This window comes from Cebus imitator, unplaced genomic scaffold, assembly GCF_001604975.1.
Source record: "Cebus imitator isolate Cc_AM_T3 unplaced genomic scaffold, Cebus_imitator-1.0 Scaffold72, whole genome shotgun sequence".
NCBI lineage: Eukaryota > Metazoa > Chordata > Mammalia > Primates > Cebidae > Cebus > Cebus imitator.
Window position 1 is genome coordinate 2,371,014 of NW_016107387.1, and position 21,666 is coordinate 2,392,679.

Here is a 21,666-nt window from a genome sequence, read left to right on the forward strand (position 1 = left end):
TGGCATTTACTACATACAATAGAGCAAAATTTTTAGAGCTTAAAAGTTTTAGTGGCTCTTTCACATGAAATGACATGCTGACTGCTCAGCAGATGAATGAAGAGGACCCACAACTAGGCACAGCTTATGAAATTTCAGAACACAAGGGAGAAAGGTGATTCTAAAGTTTTCAGGGAATAAAAATAGGTCACCAACAAAGAAACAATGAAAGAATATAATTTCACTGGCATGTGATATCTCATGAACAAAACTGGGTTCTAGAAGATAATAGAATCATGTATCCAAAGTTCTGATAAAAACCATTTTGGACCTTGAAAAACTATCAGACAATTATATGAGCAAAATTAAAGCATTTTTAGACACCCAAGGATTCTGAATTTTTACTTCTCATTATTCTTTTCTGATAATTTATGCCAGCAAAATAAGGATAAAAAAATTGAAAATAAAAGACATGGTATATAAAGACAGTAGAACTAATTTACAATACAAAGAAAATAGGTTCCAAGATGATAGCTTCCTAGAAGGCTGAAATACAATTTATCTATATTAGAAGAAGATGTCAGTGAGCTCCAGGAAAAGAATCTTTAAGAAGAATAAAGTGGAGTCTTTCAAAATATACAATGAATAAAAAGTTAGTGGCAATGATAAGTGAAGAATTTACTTGTTCTCCCAAGATAAATAAAAGGTAACTTGCAATTCCAAAGAAAACTAAAAGCTACAAAAATTATCATCATGTATAAAACAAACTGAAATTTGAGATGTTTTGAACCTCTATGCTAAGAACATCATTCTTTTAGAGACCCCTAGAGATTATGACATTTGATCAAAAAGAAGAAAATGTAATCTTAGATATCACTTGCCTTTGCAGTGAGTAATTAGGATATATGTGCTGTTTATTGGCTTTCAACTTTAAAAATTAACTCATCAACTAGGCATGCATAAATTAATGATGGTAACAAAGTAGAATGAATATGCATTCATTATTGACTATGTAAAAATAAAGTCATAGCTAACACAAGTTGAGAAATGGAAGCCTTAGCTTACCTAGAAAGAAGCCAAAAGAATTATCCAAAATTTGTGGAATAAAAATTGTTTTTCTAACAGCATTTAGTTGTAACCAAAAGATGGGCTAAACACTTTAAAATTAAAATTTAGGAGGCATTTATCAACAAGTTATATAACTTAAATGAAATGGACAAAGTCCTAAAAAGAAATAAATTACTATAACTGACTCAAAGAGAAAAAAAATCTTTGAGTAAATATATAACTAATAAAGATAAATTAAACTAATAATTTAAAAACTTCCTACTAAAAAAACTCAGGCCCAGATGGTTTCATCACCGGATTCTACCAAACATTCATGAGAATTAATACCAATACTTTACAAAATCTTTCAAAAAAATAGAAGCAGAGAGAATACTTCCCAATTAATTCTGATGTATAGGTTATTAGTATTATTCTGATACCAAAAACAGACAAGGACCTTGCAAAGAAAGAAAACAACATATTACTATACCTTGTAAATATACATGTAAATATTCTCAACAAAATGTTAGCAAATTAAATCCAGTAATAAATATAAAAAGAATTACACACTAGTACTGATTGAGATCCTAGAAATGAATGGTTGGTTTAACTTCTAAAAATCAATAATGTAATATGCAATATTAATAGAATAAAGAAAGAACTATCTTATCACCACAATATATGCAGAAAAAGCACTTGACAAAACCCAGCAACTTTTCACAATAAAACAGAACGCAACAAACTAGGAATAGAAGGCCATTTTCTCAATTCAATAAAGGACATCTACAAAAAAAATCCACTGCTAATGTCATACTTAATGGTGAAAACTAAATTTTTTCCCCTTAGATCAGAAACAAGACAAGGATGTCTGAACTTACTACTTCTACCTAACATTGTATTGGAAATTCTAGCCAGGGTAATTAGGCAAAAATAAATAAGAACATATGAGGATAAAACAGGAAGAAATGTAACTATCTGAATTTGCAGATAACATGGTCTTGTATCTGGAAAATCCTAAGAAATTCACTAAAAGGAATATTAGAACTAACAAAAAAGTTCAGCAAGTTTGAAGAAGATCAATACGTAAAGATGCACTAACAATGAAACTAAAATTAAATAAACAATTCCATTTACAACAGAATCTAAAATAAAAAAAATCTTGAGAATACATTTAATAAAAGAAGAGCAAGACTTGTACACTAAAGACAACAAAATATTGTTAAAATAACTTAAAGAAAACTAAATAAATGGCAAGACAATCCATGCTCACTGATCAGACTTATATTGTCAATAATCTCTAAATTTATCTACATATTCATTGCAGTCCTTAATGAAATTCAAACTGCATTTATGATTTTTTGCAGAAATTCATAAGCTAATCCTAAAATTTATATAAAATATGACAGCAAGAATGAGGAAAACAAACAAGAAACAACAACAAAAAAGAAAATATAAGAGACCCAGAGAGCAAAAACAATCATGAAAAGAACAAAGCTGAAGAACTCATACTTCCTGATTTCAAAACATACTACAAAGCTATAGTCATTGAGACTGTTATTTGGCATACAGATAGATACATACATCAATGGAATAGAAATAATAGTCCAGAAATAAGCTCTTACATTGATGGTCTATTTTTGACAAGGGTTCCAATACCATTCAACCAGGAGAGAATTGTCTTTTCAACAAATGGAACAGGGACAACTGCATATTTACATGTCAAGGGACAAAGTTGGACCCTTTTCTTACATACACAAATATTAACTCAAAATGGATTGTAGATCTAAATGTAATAACTAAAAATAAAAATCTTAGAAGAAAACAAACGAGAGTAAATCTTTGTGACCCTAGGTTAGCAATAGTTTTTTATATACAATATTAAAGCACAAGTAGCCAAAGGAAAAAGATAAATTGAATTTTAACATAAAAACTTTTCTGCTTCAAAGAATACCATTAAAAAAGTAAACAGAAAACCCAAAGAGTGGGAGAAAATATTTGGAAATCATATATCTGATAAGAAACTTGTATACAGAATTCATAAGAAACTCTTATAACTCAACAATAAAAAGACAAGTAACCTAATTTTAAAAATGGGATTAGAATAGACATTTCTCCAAAGAAGATGGAGAAATATCCAATAGGTCCATGAAAAGGACACTCAACATCATTTGGGAAATGCAAATCCAAACCTCAGTGAGCTGCCACTGCATACCCATTATGGCGGCTGTAATCATAAGATCAATAATAAGTGCTGGTGAAGACCTGGAGAAACTGGAATTTGCATATTGCTGTTGGGATTGTGAAATGGTGCACTTGTTTTCAAAAACAGTCTGGCAGTTCCTCAGAGTTAAACATAAAGTTAACACCTGACTCAGCAATTCTATTCCCAGTATATACTCAAGAGAATTGAAAACATATGTCCACACAAACACTTGTAAATGAATGTTCATAGAAGCATCATTCGTCGCAGCCAAAAGATGAAATAACCCAAATGTCCATCAACAGATGAACAGAGAGATAAAATGTGGTTTAGCTATACAATGGAATATTATCCATCCATAAAAATGTAGTTCTGACTCATGCTATGACATGGTTGAACTTTGAAAAATTATGCTAAATGAAAGAAGCTCATCACAAAAAAGCACATTGTGCATGATTTCATTTATATGAAATGTCCAGAATAGGCAAATACTTAGAGACAGAAAGTAAACTGATGGTTGACTAGGCCTGATAGGTGGTGAGATGTCATGGAAAGTGATTGCTAGTGGATGTAGGGTTTCGAAACAGGAGTTTTGAAAATTAGCATATGGTGATGGTTGCACAGCCTTATGAATATCCTAAAATGCTCTGAATTGCACACTTTAAAAGGATGAATTGTATGGTTTGTGAATTATTATCTTGATGCAGCTGTTGAAAAATTTGGGAGAACGAGGAGAGTCTTGGTTGGGAGCAGCGTGTCTCATTTGCACCTGTGGGGGATGTTCATTGATGGAGGAGTCTGAATGATGTCATGGAGTGGCAAATGCCACTGAAAGATTTTTATTCCTTACATTTCCTGAGAGCAGGAGATGCACCATACATGCAAGGCCATATGGGGGAGCGCCGGGTTGGTCAGGAGGCAGAAAGGAGCATGGGGATATGCAGGCCAGGGTCTTGGGGTTTCCCTGAGAAACAAAGGCAGGGCAGGGGAAACAGTTTAGGACTGGGTAATTTGAGTAATTTTCGTGGGTTTGGGAGCCTAGGGACTGTCCTTACCAGTCTGGTACCTGGCCCTGTGTTGACTTAGGCCAGTGAGGATATTGGCTTGGTGTGTGAGAGTTAGATAAAGGTGATGATTGGGAGTGTAGACTCTGGATGGTTATTTTGCATACTCCCAGACGAGCCTTTTGCGGTATCTAAGAACTGGCTAGCTTTGCGAGCAGCAGTCTCTCTCTAGTCGGTGACGCCACAAATACCAGAGCATCAAGATTATAGTTAACAATAATTTACAGTTTCAGGTAGCTAGAAGGTGGATATGGAACATTCCCAACACAAGGAAATGATTAAATGTTTGAGTTGGTGAATATGCTAATGTTTGGAGCATAAGTAATTCCATCTTAGCAAAAGACTCCGTCTTACATTTTAAAAGGGATCGTACCAACAGGGACCAGATGTTTGCTTAATCAGCTGAGACTGCACCCAGCCAGATAAGGACATAACCAGGCACATTCTCCCACTATCGGTCTTCACCAGAGGACTACTAGCTCGAAACAGCCGTCTTGGCAGACGCTGTCTTGCTGTTAATTGTAGTAAGCACCCAGCATCCGCGGAAGGCTCAGCCCACATCAAAGACTCTTCCTTGCAGTTCGTTAAAGGACTTCCCAGACCAGGACAGGACATTCTTTTTGTCCATGTTGTTCTCTTTGGATTGGTTCGTTAACCCATTTTCCTACCCCCCATCCAATCCCCTTTCTCTTGATGTTAGATGTGACTTTGGTGGATGCAGAATGTTTAATTTATAACATTTATATTGATTTAATCGTATACCATTATGTATAGTTTGCAATATTGACTGACTTTGGAATGGCTTGAGCCTATTTGCCTACAGCTCTGACTACTGAGAAAATGGGAGATACTAAGAAGAATTACCTCCTTGGGAACTCCACGAAGCTTGTGGCTTTTATGACTGGAATAGCATCAGTAAAAGACTGATACTGTGGAAAGACACAAAATGTGCGGGAACCTTGTTATGTCTTTGTGCTGCTCACGATACTAGTCACCCTGATCTGACTACTGTGTATGATGTGTACAGAAACTTCACTATGTGTCTCATTAATATGTAGTTATTTGTCAATTAAAAATTTTGTTTTAAAAGGATATAGAAAAAGACAGTATAGTTGACCATTGAACAACACAGGTTTGAATGGTGTAGGTCCACTAATACATGGATTTCTTTCAACCAAACTCAGATGAAAATACAGCAGTTTCTGAGAAATGTGAAGCCTGTGTATACAGATGGCAGGGCTGATGATGGGACTTGCATATGCCAGGACTGAACCAATACCTCCCAGTCCCCACCCCATATATGTGGAGGGACAACTGTATAGCTAATGCATTGGGCTCTGTGATGCCTCAGTGCCAAACGGACACATAGAGAATCTAAGACGACACAGAGAGAACACAGTGGGTGCTAAATCCTCATTTTTCCTATCGGGAATAGCTACTTTATCTAAAATTGCAAAATACAAAAATGGTGATACAAGATTATTATGAGGAAATGAGAAGTAATTCTCAAAAGAACTAAATTCAGAAATGGACAAAAGCATAGAGCCTGGGAAGGGGACTGAGTATCGGGAAGGCTGGAGCTGGGGGCTGTTGCTTCTCATTTTTTAATTCTCTATTATCAATTTTATTGTATGCATCTTATTCATTCTTTAGGGCCTAGTTAGCTTTATCTCTCCTTTCCCAAGGCACAAAGCATATGCTCTTATGTTTCATTCCATAAGTAATACTAGACTTATAAATAAAAAATAAAATCCTAAGCCTCCCAGCCATCTGAATGGACCCCTCTTTTCAGCAAAGGACATTCCAAAGTTAACCTGAAATACTAGTTCAGGCCATGATAGGAAGTGGGGGTCAGGTGTGCCTCATTATACCCTGCTTTCTTTTGGAATTACTGATGGGACAGACTCCTTTTTTTTTTTTTTTTTTTTGAGATAGAGTTTTCCTCTTGTTGCCCAGGCTGGAGTGCAATGGCACCATCTTGGCTCACTGCAACCTGCACCTCCTGGGTTCAAGCAATTCTCCTGCCTCAGCCTCCTAAATAGCTATGATTACAGGCATGTGCCACCACACCCGGCTAATTTTGTATTTTTAGTAGAGATGGGGTTTCTCCACGTTGGTCAGGCTGGCCTCAAACTCCCAGCCTCAGGTGATCCGCCTGCCTTGGCCTCCCAAACTGCTGGGATTACAGGTGTGAGCCACGGTACCCAGCCAGGACAGATGCTTTAAGTCTGATAAGAAACGCTTACAGTTTATTCTCTCTGAAGCCTGCTACCTGGAAGCTTCGCCTGCATGATGAAACCTTGGTCTCCACCACCCCTTATCCTTTTTTTTGTTGTTGTTTTTTGGCTTTGAAGTTGGACATGCTGAACATTCTTTATCTGTTTCTTCAATTTTAGGTTCAGTGGTCCATGTGCAGGATGTGCTCATTTGTTACATAAGTAAACATGTGCCATGATGCTTTGCTGTTCAGATCATTCCATCCCCTAGGTATTAAGCCCAGCGTCCATTAGCTATTCTTCCTGATGCTCTTCCTCCCTCTCACCCCCTCAACAGGCCCCAGTGTGTGTTGTTTCCCTCCTTGTGCCCATGTGTTTTCATTACTCAGCTCCCACTTACAAGTGAGAAAATTCAGTGTTTGGTTTTGTGTTCCTGCATCAGTTGGTGGAGGATAATGGCTTCCAATCATCCATGTCCCTGAAAAGGACATGATCTCATTCCTTTTCATGGCTGTGTAGTATTCCATGGTGTATATGTACTGCATTTTCTTTTTCTATTTTTGCTTTTTTGAGATGGAGTCTCACTCTGTCACCCAGGCTGGAGTGCAGCAGTGCTATCTCGGCTCACTGCAACCTCTGACTCCCGGGTTCAAGCGATTCTCCCCTTTCAGCCTTCTGAGTAACTGGGACTACAGGTGTACACCACCACACCCGGCTAATATTTTGTATTTTTATTAGAGATGGGATTTCAGGGTGTTAGCCAGGATAGTTTCCTTCTCCTGACCTTGTGATCTGCCTGCCTCAGCCTCCCAAAGTGCTAGGATTACAGGCATGAGCCATCGTGCCCTGCTCTATTTTTTTTTTTTTTTTTAGAGATGAAGTCTAGTTCTTGTCCCCCAGGCTGGAGTGCAATAGCACAATCTCGGCTCACTGCAACCTCCACCTCCCAGGTTCAAGCAATTCCCCTGCCTCAGCCTCCCGAGTAGCTGGGATTACAGGTGCCCGCCACCATACCCAGCTAATTTTTGTAATTTTAGTAAAGGTGGGGTTTCATCATGTTGGCCAGGCTGGTCTCAAACTCCTGACCTCAGGTGATTCACCTGCCTCGGCCTCCCAAAGTGCTGGGATTACAGCGTGAGCTACTGTGCCCAGCCATACCACATTTTCTTTATCCAGTCTATCATTAATGAGAATTTGGGTTGGTTCCATGTCTTTGCTATTGTGAATAGTGCTGCAGTGAACATACGCATGCATGTATTTTTATAATATTAATAGAATAATTTCTATTCCTTTGGGTATATAACCAGTCATGAGATTGCTGGGTCAAACGGTATTTCTCCCTCTAGGTCTTTGAGGAATTGCCACACTGTGGAGGCCTGTGAAAAGATCATACTAGTAGTATTTCAGAAAGATTGCTCTGGTTAAGATAAGGGAAATGGGTGAGGTGGAGTGGAGGGAAAGAGGCCTCCTCATGAAACTAGGACTGTGAGTTCTGCCATTTATAGCCCAGAGTGGCCCTTTTTCTCCCTGGTGGTGATCTTCTGATTTTATTTCAGCAATGACCCTGACTTCTGTATGATTTGCAAATGTTGAGTATTTGAAGCTTGAGTCCAGAAAGGAGAAATCAATAGACCCCAAAAATGAAGCTTGAAGAGAAATCAATAGATCCCCAAGTATAATAAAGCTTGAATCCAGAAAACAGAAATCAATAGATCCCCAAAATGAAAGTGCATGGGGGCAACTGCAGCCCTGGTCCAAGATGGTGCCTTTCTCACCTTGACTCTCGACATCCTTCAGTGGGTCCACCCCTGGAGACAGGATAAAAAACATGGGAGTGGCTGGTCCTGATTCTTCAAATGAGGCTGCAAAATCTAGTGCTCTTCCCACCACGTATTTGCTTCCTAACTTCTCTTCAACAAAATTTCTGCCAGAAAAAAAAGCACATATATATTTATATATACGTAGCAGCCACAGAACAGTAACATTTGAAAAACGGAGGTCTATAGAAATGAAAGAACGTGCTCAAGGTCATGGGTTTGGTAGTTACAGAGCTAGGACTGGCTCCAAGTTCACTGCTTATTAAGTCCACATTTACAACCTGTGCTGCTAGCTGCCAGGCTGCTTACCTGGATCTGGGCTCCCCTGGAAGCCCCATCCAGCCAGGCCATCGCTGACTCCCTCTGGGGAGCCTGGTGGCTTCTCACACCATCCCACCCAGCAGGACACTTCAGAAAGTTTGTGAAGTGCCTTCAGAAAGTTTGTAGGCAAAATCCTCTATATGTCCTATCCAGCTATCTCCCATCCTTACCCAAGATTTAAGGCCTTATGGTACTCTATTCTCTCATGTTTTATTATTCTCTCTCTCCTTTCATCTCACTCAACTTATCAGTGTTCCTGTCCAAAGTGTGACATTTTGTGCTAAACAAATCTTCCTAGCTAGAACCATTTACTGAATGTCTGACCCAGCTCCTGTGTTTTTTTTTTTAATTTTTTTATTTTTTTGAGACAGAGTCTCACTCTGCACCTAGGCTGGAGTGCGGTGGCGTGATCTTGGTATACTGCAATCTCCGCCTCCTGGGTTCAAGTGATTCTCCTGCCTTAGCCTCTTGAGTAGCTGGGACTACAGGCATGTGCTGCCATGCCCAGCTAATTTTTGTATTTTTAGTTGAGACAGGGTTTCACCATGTTGGTCAGGCTGGTTTAGAACTTCTGACCCTGGGATCCACCGGCCTTGGCCTCCCAAAGTGCTGGGATTACAGGTGTGAATCACTGGGCCTGGTCCCAGCTCCTGGTCTTAACGGAGACTTGTACTCTCCCCTAGGAACACTATTTTTCCTGTAGCCTTCTTGACTGGGCTCATCCTCCTACACCTGCCTTAGGATTGGCAAGAGGAATCAGGGTCCAGCTCACTGCCCACCAGTTTTCAAGCCATTCACTCCCCACTCTTGTGGCTCCTCAGGGGCTCATTTCCCCTGTCTGTGTCACCATTGCCTCTGCACATCAATGTCATCTGTTCCCCTTCGGTCACTCTCCTCCTTCAGTGACTTTCTCTCTTTCAGCCTGGGTGACATCAACATCCATATGGACAATCCTGTAGATTCTTAGTGACCTCAGCTCAAGTGATCTTTGTTTCTTCTCCCTTTCAGCAACCTAATTCTATGGCTACACAGTCATCGCTGTCATTACTTGGGAACTTGTTAAATGGCAGGAAACAAAAATGGGAACATCCCACCCTTTGGCCCAAGTGTTTTATCATTACAGTTCCTTAGCAATGTAACACCTGACTTCACCTATTCTTTGCCTGTATTGGGGGCCACTACGAATGCAGGAATTTCAGTATTTGGGCCTCCCTGGTATTTTTCCTTCTTCTTCTTCTTCTTTTTTTTTTTTTTTTTTTTTTGAGACAGAGTCTCTCTCTGTTGCCCAGGCTGGAGTACAGTGGTGTGATCTTGGCTGACTGCAACCTCTGCCTCCTAGGTTCAAGCAATTCTCCTATCTTGGCCCCCTGAGTAGTTTGGATTACAGGTGTGCACCACCATGACAGCTAATTTTCTTGTATTTTTAGTAGAGATGAGGTTTCACCACATTGGCCAGGCTGGTCTCGAACTCCTGACCTTAAGTAATCAACTGCCTTGGCCTCCCAACATGCTGGGATTACAGGTGTGAACCACCACACCCAGGCCCTCCCTGATATTTTTCTATCATGACCTTATTCTAATCACTCCTTTCCTAGCCAGTATAGACTCCATGGCCTATAACTTCTTTATTCTTTTTAAAATAACTTTATTGGGGTATAATTGACATACTATAAGGTTTTCCCATTTTAAGTGTACTATTCAATAATCTTTAATAAATTTACCAGGTTGTACAATCTTTATCATAATCCAGTTTTAGGACATTTACATCACACCAAGGAGATTCCTCATGGCTATTTAGTTAATTTCCATTCCCACCCTCTAGCCCCAGGAATCTACTATAGACATATGGCCTTGGAGCTCAGCCCTGCTAGTCCAGCTGTCCTGAGGTTGCCCTTGCCTCGTGCCTATGCTGGGCCTTCCCCCACCCTATTTCCTACTGCATAGCATAGGTCATCCGGTCGGGCCGCATGGCTCTCATCATGCAGAGGTGCTGCAGAGCTGTCTTGTTCTTCCACTCCTGTGGGAGCTTCTCTTTCTCAGGACATTCGGACTCCACAAACTTTTTCCAGCTCTTAGCAGATCCCTCTATGTCCCGATCCAGATTACAGAATTCTTCCATTGATGAAAGTACCTGGGAAATTTCAGAGAATCTGAAATGCAGTTTCTCCAGAGAGCTGTCATTTGCATTGTGTTGGGGGACTGAGGAGCAAGATGGTATTATATACACAGTTCTATCTCGTTTATACTCTTGTCTAGAGCTGTGGATCATCCCCAAGGAAAAATCAAGAAAGAGGAAGCATTTTGGTGAACTTAGCAAAGTGTTCCAATAATAGGCAAGATTTAGCACATAAAATGTTTGTGGTATTATTAGTAGCGACTGAGCCACCCTGTGTGTCGGTGTGTACATGGACAAGAGGGACAAGAAGAGGCATTATGGTTATTCTGGCCATGAAACTTGGACACCTAAAGTTAGTGACTTCTGGCTGGGCATGGTGGCTCATGCCTGTAATCCCAGAACTCTGGGAGGCTGAGGCAGGTGGATCACGAGGTCAGGAGATCGAGACCATTCTGTCCATGGTGAAACCCATCTCTACTAAAATACAAAAAATTAGCTGGGTGTTTTGGCGTGCGCCTGTAGTCCCAGCTACTCAGAAGGCTGGGGCAGGGGAATCACTTGAACCTGGGAGATGGAGGCTGCAGTGAGCTGAGATCGTGCCACTGCACTCCAGCCTGGCGACAGAGCAAGATGCCATCTCAAAAAAATAAAAAAGTTAGTGACTTCTCCCTTTCCTTCTCAAACTCACTGTCACCAAACCTTGTCAATTCTCCTCTCAAAATGTCTGTAGAATCATTTACATACTCTGTATTAATGCCAACTCTTAAAATTTCCATGGTTTGTCTATTTCTATAAGGATTAAGTCCAAATGCATAACTTGGAAGACAGATCTCTTCGTTTGGTGCCTCTCTTCAATCTGTCCACTAAACCATGGGTCTTACTCTGTCCCACTCTGAGCATATCTGCCCCCAACCTTGGAAATGCGCCTGACTCATTCCCAACTCAATTCCTTGTTCATACTGCTTCTACCATATGTAAAGTCCTGCTTTCTTTTCTGCCACATTCCACTTCTTCCTTTCCTTGTGTTAGTCACACTCGTTATATGTTAAGTCTCTACAAGTTGTTAAAGTCCAGTTGAAAACCTGCAACCTCCCTCGGGCCATCCTTCCTAATGTAGAACATGTAGACCCTCCATCCTTTTGCAAACCACTTAGAGCAAGCTTGTCCAACCCATGGCCTTTGGCCGCATGTGGCCTAGGATGGCTTTGAAGGTGGCCCAACACAAGTTCATAAATTTTCATGAAACATTATGAGTTTTTTTGGCGATACATATATGTGTGTGTGTGTGTGTGTGTGTGTGTGTGTGTGTGTGTGTAAGTATATGTGTATATATATATATGTATATATATATACAGACACACATACACACACACACACACACACACACATGTATATAAATATTTATTTTTTTTTGAGACAGAGTCTTGCTCTGCCACCCAGGCTGGAGTACAGTGGCATGATCTTGGCTCACTGCAACCTCCGCCTCCTGGGATCAAGCAATTTTCCTACCTCAGCCTCCTGAGTAGCTGGGATTACAGGACTGCACTACCACGTCCAGCTACTTTTTGTATTTTTAGGAGAGACGAGTTTTACCATATTGGCCAGGCTGGTCTTGAAATCCTGACCTGGTGACCCACCCAACTTGGCCTCCCAAAGTGCTGGGATTACAGGCGTGAGTCACCACTCCCAGGCACGATGTATGTGTATACACACACACACACACACACACACACACACACACACATATCTTGTTCATCAACTATCATTAGTGTTAATGTGTTTTATGCGTGGTCCAAGATAATTCTTCTTCTTCTTCAAATGTGGCCTAGGGAAGCCAAAAGATTGGACATCCCTGACTTACCACTACTTGCAGAGTTGACATCTTTAATAAAGAGTTTGACTTTTTTAGATGTTTCACTGCTGATAGCTTTAATAAAGAGTTTGACTTTTTTTTTTTTTTTTTTTAAAAGACAGGGTTTCACCATGTTGCTCAGGCTGGTCTTGAACTCCCAACCTCAGGTGATCCACCCGCCTTGGCATCCAAAGTGCTTGGATCACAGGCATGAGCCACCACGCCCAGCCAAGAGTTTGACTTTTAGATGTTTGACTGCTGATAGCTTTTAAACCTCATCCTTTCCTCTACCCCTTCTGCCCTGGGCACTCCCTCTTTTGGTTCTGGAGGGAAGTGGTACCAGGCAAGCCCCTGCCCATGCATAGGTACCCTCGTCTTGGCCCCACCCCCTAAGCATCATAATACTCAAGGCACTCTCCTTTTCTGGCACTCTCAAGCCATTTGCAGTCTGCTTGGGAGATCCTCTGCTCTTCCTAGAAAACCACATTATCTGGGTAATAAACTTTCTCATACCCTCTTAGTATGGATGTAGCATCATCCGTCTTGATGTTGGAACCATATTTTGGGTGTTTGCGTAGGAGGTCTGTTCTATTTCTTTAGCGTGCCCACAACAACATCACTCAGTTAGATACTTAATTACCTGCACTCTTGCCTTCATTATTCAACTGTGCCTGCATGCCTGGTTTCCCCAAGGACATTAAAAGCTAGACTAGATGGTGTGTCTAAAGTACCTACCACAGTGGCATGAGTTTTTGGGAACCCAATATAATCTTTTTATGTGAACTAATTCATTCATTCTTTTGACATTTATTCAATTCCTACTACTTACCAGATACTTGGGAAGGCAATGGTAAATAGCAACAACACAAACACAAGCCTTCCAGGAGCCTGCAGTCCTAGGTTAGGGAGAAAGGAGATGAGGGAGGCCTTGGTAGGTATGTAGAATTCTGTTGGGCAGAGAGAGAGGTAGAGAGAAGGAAAGGAATTTTTTTTTTTTTTTGGTGGGGGAAGGATCAAGAAGAGCTAAAGCCTGGAGGAGGGAGAGTGTAAGGCCTGATAGGAAGCAGCCTGATTGCTACAGAGGAGTCTTTTGCTTTCCTGGAAACAGGAACAGCAAGAGAGGAACAGAAGCATGTGACGTGGGCTTGCAGAGACTGTTGTCCCGTGGAAATGAACATGTGTCCCGGCTTTACATATCCCTTCACATGGGCTCCGTGGACCATTTGGACCAGGGAGTGCTCCTTCACTGGTGCAGGTAAGTAGTGTGGAGTGGTCCGCAGAGCGGTGCAGGTGGCACGGGGGACTGGAGTTCTGGCCCCAGCACCACCACTTTTGAGTCAGTGGACTTGGAGCTTGTTGTAAAACCCTTGGGAGGTTTTTGTTTTGTTTTGCTTTGTTTTTCATTTGGAAAATGAGGCTGAGTAATGCGGTCTGCCATATCTCATACTCTAATGTAGATACAAGTGCTTTGAAGGCTGTATCACTCTTCCTTTTCCTTCCTTGGGGGCTCCTATGGCTACTGAATTGCAATTGCTGGTTTACTTGTCTGTTACTCCCACAAGACTGTGAGTTCCCTGCGGGCAAGAACGTTTGTAGGCCTCTTTGTACGCCTTAGGCCTAGCAGGGTGCCTGGCACTTAGGAAATGCTCAGTTAATAAGATTTGACATCTGCCTGGTCAGCAGGAGGGCTCTTGACAGGCTAAGAAAGCTGCAGCTGCTGTAATTATTCCTCTCTGTGCTGAGGAGCTGACTTTCATCTTCTTCCAGGCAGCCATTCCCCACCTCTTCCCAGTATGCATCATTATTAACCCTTCTGCAGTCCTGGAACCCTCCCTGGCATCTCCACAAAACTGAGCAAATTACACTGTGATCAGTGCTCCCAGCTGCCAGGACTGGTTCTGAAACATACTTTCTTGAAGCTCTAGATTGAATACAATTGCAACATTTAATCTTCCAAATGAGGAAAAGGGATTTCTAGCCTTCTAATAAGCTAAATGGAAATGACTAATTAACCTAATTACTTTGGGCTGTGTAGCAAAATACAACTGAGCTAAATTGGCAACCAGAGTGGTAGTGAGGGGCCTTTTCAAAGGCTAACAAAGGCCTTCATCACAGATGAGATTTTCTAATGAACAACACAATGTGCCCATTACCTGCAAGTTCCATATTTGATGGAACCTAAAAAACCCTTAAAAGGATATTAATAAAAGCAGTATTTTATCACAAATATTTCATTCATTATCTGCTTATTAGTTCTTCTGTGGAAACAAGACAATCAGTCTTCTTCATGAGATAGAATGCTTAATTTTTTTTAAAAATCATGTCCTATTCAATTATACTTATTTTGTTTCTTTAGGCTAAAATCCAACCAAACACTTAAAAAGAGCATTCATCAAAGGCTTCGCCAATGAATACTACATAATGCATTGTGTTTCACCTGCTCACGTCCTGTGCTGTGCTTGAGTTTGATGGGTCTGGACTTTGCTGCTCTTCCTAACAAATTCACACAAAGAGATAAAGCTCTAGCTGGCAAACGCCTTTGAACAGCCAGATGAGCTTAGCTCACAAAACAAAACAAAAAAACAAAGTGAAGCAAGGTAAAGTGAACCAAACAATCCATTTTGTGAAAAGCGGAATGAAACTAAATTGTACGTAGCTTTTGGGTTGAGCTTTGTGAAATGAAAGCACCGAAGAGTGCTTCTGAATCATTTATTCCTTACGGCTTTTGCTGCAGAGAGCTTTGTGGAGTAGTACAAAGAGGGGCAACTGTACTTCGTCCAATTGCAGCTCCTGAAAGTTTTTCCTTCTTTGGACAAATTCTATGTGGTACAATCCATATCTACCACAACACGTAGACACCAGATAGCTGGGTAATTAATAATCACGATTTTTATGGGGTGAATTGTATCCCCCAAAATATATACTGAAGAACTAACCTCCTGGACTTGTGAATATGATCTTATTTGGAAAGAGGGTCTTTGGAGATGTAATCAAGTTACGATGAGGTCACTAGTGTGGACCCTCATCTAATATGACTGGTGTCCTTGTAAGAAGTGGAAAGGCAGAGACTCACAGAGGGAAGACAGCCATGTGAAGATGTGGAGATGGAGAGAGACACTGGAGTTATGCTGCCACAAAGCAAAAGATACCAGGGGCTACGAGAAGCTGGAAAAGGCAAGGAAGCATCCTTCCCCAGAGCCTCTGGAGGAAGCATGGCCCTGCCAACACCTTAATTTCGGCTTTCAGCCTCAGCAACTGTGAGAGAACAGATTTCTGTTGTTTTAAGCCATGCCATTTGTAGCAGCTTGTGAGAACAGCTCTAGGAAACAAATACAGCAACCATAACCAATCAGCTTCCATTGATTTAGCATTTACTCTGTGTCTTACATAGCCTTGTGAGAAAGGTATTATAATGACCATTTTGCAGATGAGGAAACCAAGGCCCAGAGGAATGAGACAACATGTCAGAAACCACACACAAAAGCTTGAACTTGAATCCAAGAATGTCTCACTCCACAGCCTGCATTAATTCGTCCATCTCCATCGTTGCTCCAATTCTGCAAAAGGGGTTCATTCACAACTGCTTTACAGACCTAACTTATTTTCCGTAAAGGATCAGACTGCAAGAAATTATTCTCTAGCTCTGGGCCATACTATCCTACAAGGTAGCCACTGGAAACGAGTGACTCCCACGTACTTGAAATATGGCTGTGGGACTGAGAGACTGAATTTTTAATTGCATTTAATTTTAATGGTCTTAAAATTCAAGTGTAGAAAATAGGATTTGTTTTATTAGTTGGAAAACTTCTAAAGATTGTTGGAACAACTTGGGTATATGAATCAACCATTTTAACTCTAAATTCTATGAAATCTCAATACAAATGTTTTGGATGAAAATTTGGCATCTGAATTGAGATGAGTTATAAGTGTAAAAAACATTCACCAGATTTCAAAGCCTTAGTATGAAAATACAAAATATCTCAGTAATAATTTTATAACAACTGCCTATTGAAATATTTTGGCTATACTGGCTTAAAGAAAATATCTTACTAAAATTAATTTTATCCTTTTTTTTTTGGGATGGAGTTTCACTCTTGTCACCCAGGCTAGTGTACAATGGTGCAATCTCAGCTCACTGCAACCTCCACCTCCCAGGTTCAAGCAATTCTCCAGCCTCGGCTTCCCAAGTAAGTGGGATTACAGGCATACGTCACCTCACCTGGCTAATTTTGTAATTTTAGTAGACATGGGTTTTCACCATGTTGGCCAGGCTGGTCTCCAACTCCTGACCTCAGATGATCTGCCCGCCTTGGCCTTCCCAAGTGTTGGGATTACAGGCATGAGCTACCAAGCCCAGTCAATTTTAACCATTTTTAAATGCAGCTATAGAAAATTTAAAATTATTTAAGTGGTTTGCATTATATTTCTTTTGAACAGTGCTACTCTAAAGTGTGTCTATTCATTTGTATCTTGTGTAGTCCAGGAAAATGGATGGTTTCCACTTCTCTGCATTTACTGTAATCATTCTTAGGCATTTTGTAACTTTGTAATTTGGGTTTCTGTTGTGGATGGAGTTCCCCTTTATTTTTTTCTCCAATATATTATTTCCCTTCTCATTCACCAGATTGGGCCCAGAAGGACAAATACAATTAAATGAAAATCAAATTACAACTTTATTATTTAGATCAGAGATTGGCAAACTATAGCTTACAGGCCCAATCTGGCCCACCACCTGTTTTTGTCAATAAAGTTTTATTAGAACTCAGCCATGTCCATTCATTTACATACTGTGTATAGCTTTGGGCAGTGTTGAGTAGTTGCTACAGAGTCTGGCTTACAAAGTTTAAGTGCCCCTCATAATTGTTTTGGAGTAAATTGTGTCCCTCCAAAATACATAGTAAAGAACTAACCTCCTGGACTTGTGACTGTGACCTTATTTGGAAACAGGGTCTTTGCAGATGTAATCAAGTTGAGATGAAGTCACTAGTGTGGGCCCTAATCCAATATAACTGGTGCCCTTATAAGAAGCTGAGAGACAGAGACTCACAGAGGGAAGGCAGCCAGGTGAAGATGTAAAGATGGAGATATTTACTGAGTGGCCCTTTGCAGAAAAAGTGTGATAACCCTTGGTTTGGATATAGCCCTAAAGTTGGTTAAAACAATAGAGGCTCTGAAAAAGAAGTCAGAAAATGATTTTTGAGCGATGGTAGCAATAATGGAATGAGCCTAGAATTTCCTGAGATGACTCCTTTGAAGGGGACAGCATGCATATAAATGATTAAGTTCTAGGCTTTAGTTATAAAGTAAAACTACTTGGATGGCTATCAAGGGAATCACGCTGAATGAGCACACCAATCCCACATGGTTGCATACTGTATAATTCCATTTATGTAACATCCTTGAGATGACAGAAGATTATACAAATGGAGAACAGATTACTGGTTGGTAGGTATTAGGAAGTAGATGAGGAAAGATGTGGTAATAGAAGGCCAACATGAGAGGTCCTTGTATTGATGGAACTTTCTGTAAGTGTGGTGTGATTATAGGAATCTACACCACATACATGTAAAACTGGCAAAATCAGAGTAAGATCAGTGGATTGTTTCAATGTTAAATTTCCCAGATGTGTTATTGTACTATAGTATTGCAAGATGTTACCATTGCAGAAAATGGTACAAGGGATATCTCTGTATTATTTCTTTCCTTTTTTTTTTTTTTTTTTGTGACAGAGTCTTGTTTTGTCACCAGGTGCCAGGCTGGAGTGCAGTGGTGCAATCTGGGCTTACTGCAACCTCCGCCTCCCAGGTTCAAGCAATTCTCCTGCCTCAGCCTCCCCAAGTAGCTGGGACTACAGGTGTGTACCATACACACCCAGCTAATTTTTGTATTTTAGTAGAGATGGGGTTTCAACATGATGGCCAGAATGGTCTCAATCTCTTGACTTCATGATCTGCCCACCTCGGCCTCCCAAAGTGCTGGGATTACAGGCATAAGCCACTGTGCCTGGCCTATTTCTTAAAATTGGATATGAATTGTTGTCTCAAACCATTTAAAAAAATAAAGAGAAAGAAAGCCAATCATATTAATTCCCTCTAATACTTCTTTGTGCTACTAAACATCTATAAAATGCAACAAACATGGCAGATCATAAACAAGATTCATCTTATGCAGATGCTATTCCTCACACGGTACTGACACCTTCCATGGATGCTCACTGCCTGCACAGAGTGCAGGCCTGGACTCTCTGGAGTGAGCTGGTGTTGCCTCACTCAGCATTCCCTGCCAGGCATTGTGTCAGTATTTGTGAGTACAGGCATTGCATCTACTGAAAGGACCTTATAGTTTTTTGTTTGTTTGTTTGTTTTTTGAGATGGAGTCTCACTCTGTCGCCAGGCTGGAGTGCAGTGGCACCATCTCGGCTCACTGCAACCTCTGCCTCCTGGGTTCAAGCGATCATCCTGCCTCAGCCTCCTAAGTAGCTGGGACTACAGGTGCACGCCATCATGCCTAGCTAATTTTTTATATTTTTAGTACAGATTGGGTTTTACCATGTTGGCCAGGATTGTCTCCATCTCTTGACCTTGTGATCCACCTGCCTTGACCTTCCAAAGTGCTGGGATTACAGGCGTGAGCCACTGGGTTCAGCTGGAACTTATAGTTTGTGATCTTTTCAACACTCACAGAATCCCGGCTAAACTAAGCTGCATGACATGGAATGAAAATAGGCTCTGCCATCAGACAGACCAAAATTTGTGTCCTGGGTGTCTGGTAAGTGTGGGAGCTGTTTCCCCCTATGTTAAATGGGAACAAATAATACCTATTGCCCAGGCGGATATGAGAATTAAATAAGGTAAGGCATTTCCAAAGGACTCAATATATAAGAGCTATTATTAACTGTGGCACATCCCAGGCTGTAATGCATTTCTGCTTTGAGTCTGATTTAGGATTCAGATGCTGAATAGAGCCCTGGCACCTGCCTGTTTTATGGAAATGCTGTGGCAGCCTCTCCGCATCAACCCCAGGGACTCACCGAGGAGCCCATGTTCCAGCCTCAAGCCCTGGTAGGTAGCAGCTCAGCTAACTCAGGGGAGATCGCGTGAACTTCCAGTTTCCTCACTCCCTGGAGGCAGAGCCCTCATACACCAGCAAGTACCTACTTCTTCTCTGCAGGCCCAGGAAAGATGTGCTTGCTGTGGGGATGAAGGGACAGGGATGTACCCCATGTTTAACACAGTTCCATGCTTGAACCAAAAGAGAGCCCTGCTGACTTCACGGGACCAGTGTCAGGGGTAAACTCTGAGAGATGAGAGCTTGGCTTTTTTCTAGGGGGTCAATACTGACCTTGACGGCGCCCCACGCCTGATGGGAGAGGAACTCCACTGGGCTCGTGGTGCCTGTCTGCACTGGAGATCGAAGCAGGAAATCCAACTCTGCTGCGTTGACTTCTCGGTTCATGAGGAGAATCTGCAATGTGGAGAAATGACACTGCATTTCTTTAGCTTGTAGCCAGAGTCTTAGAAATCTTAGGGGTTGTCACTCAGAATAATTATTGCTGCCTCTAATACTAGAGTTTTCCCCATCAATTTTGGTAATTTAGTGAGGGTAGAATGGAAGGAAGTGTGTATTCACATACATTATTTCTACATCCATCTATTTTCACCCCAAATATCAGGGTGATTTAACTGCACATAGTGAGTGACTATATCTTGGTTAATAAGCATTTATTATATATCAATCATAAAAGCCACAGAGTATGTTTCTGCAATCTAATTGAGCAGATGACACATACAAGTGGCATGATCTGAGGAGAACGTCAAAGTGACACATGAATACATGCCAGATAGAAATGCAGATAGGAATCAATAATGCTAAAGGAGTTACAGAATAGAGGAGTTAGCAGCAAGTGAGGGGCAGAAAGAAACTAATTTGACTAACCTTCCTATAAGTAGTTTTTTAAAAAAAATTTTAAGTTCTGGGACACATGTGTAGAACATGCAGTTTTGTTACATAGGTATACATGTGTCACGGTGGTTTGCTGCACCTATCAACCTGTCACCTAGGCTGTGAGCCTCACAGGCATGAGGTATTTGTCCTAATGCTATCCCTCCCCTTTCCCCTCACCCTCCGACAGGCCCTGGTATGTGACGTTCCCCTCCCTATGTCCATGTGTTTTCATTGTTCAGCTCCCACTTATGAGTGAGAACACGTGTTTGGTTTTCTGTTCCTGTGTCAGTTTACTGAGAATGATGGTTTCCAGCTTCATCTATGTCCCTGCAAAGGACATGAACTTGTTCTTTTCTATGGCTGCATAGTATTCCGTGGTGTATATGTGCCACCTTTTCTTTATCTAGTCTCTCATTGATGGGAATTTGGGTTGGTTCCAAGTCTTTGCTATTGTAAATAGCACTGCAACAAACTTATGTGGTCATGTGTCTTTCCTACAAGCAGTTTTGGACTGGGTCTTGGAGAAGCTAAGAGATGGGGATATTTTCACAGGAAGGGAAGACATTCCCTGGACTGGGAAATGGAAAGTGCAGAGGCTTGAATGGGGAATTAGAGAGCTGTGTACAGGGAGAGAAAAGCATCTGGCTTGGTTTGAGCTCATGATTCACACTCAGAGGTGGGGCCCGTGTGTGTGTGTGTGTGTTTTGTTTTTTTTTTTCTGCAAAGGCCAAGTTGTCTTCTGGGCTGGAATGGGGAATACAGAGGATAAGAGGGATGAGGCACAGCAACACTCAGCCATGAACTCAGGCAGGCCCTGACAGGTGCAAACAGAGTCAGCACAGAAGTGTGATGAAATATCTGACTTTTGGAACTGGAAAGGGCCTTTGTGATAGTCTGTGCTCCCAATTTACATACTGGAAAAAATTTCAATTCTAAATGATTAGAGAGATATGCAAAAGGAAGTAAATTAGGCTGGATGCAGTGGCTCATGCCTGTAATCCCGGCACTTTGGTAGGGTGAGGCAAGTGGCTCACCTGAGGTCAGGAGTTTGAGACCAGCCTAGCCAACATGGTGAAACCCTGTCTCTACTTAAAATACAAAAAAAAAAAA

The 21,666-nt window shown here is 41.1% G+C and overlaps 1 protein-coding gene across 7 annotated transcripts in view; it reads right to left on the reverse strand.

The window, feature by feature from the left end:
- DNAH9 (dynein axonemal heavy chain 9) overlaps window positions 1–21,666 on the reverse strand; it is a 367,598-nt gene that overhangs the window by 48,847 nt on the left and 297,085 nt on the right. For 6 of the 7 annotated variants that reach the window (XM_017531396.2, XM_017531398.2, XM_037739576.1 and 3 more), the window contains 3 exons: window positions 19,954–20,076; window positions 10,582–10,775; window positions 8,282–8,430 (listed from right to left, as the gene is read on the reverse strand). In XM_017531396.2, coding sequence (XP_017386885.1) covers window positions 8,282–8,430; window positions 10,582–10,775; window positions 19,954–20,076 — 466 coding nt within the window. Of the gene's footprint in view, window positions 1–8,281; window positions 8,431–10,581; window positions 10,776–19,953; window positions 20,077–21,666 lie in introns of those variants that run through there. The other variant, XM_037739577.1, reaches the window with a different exon arrangement.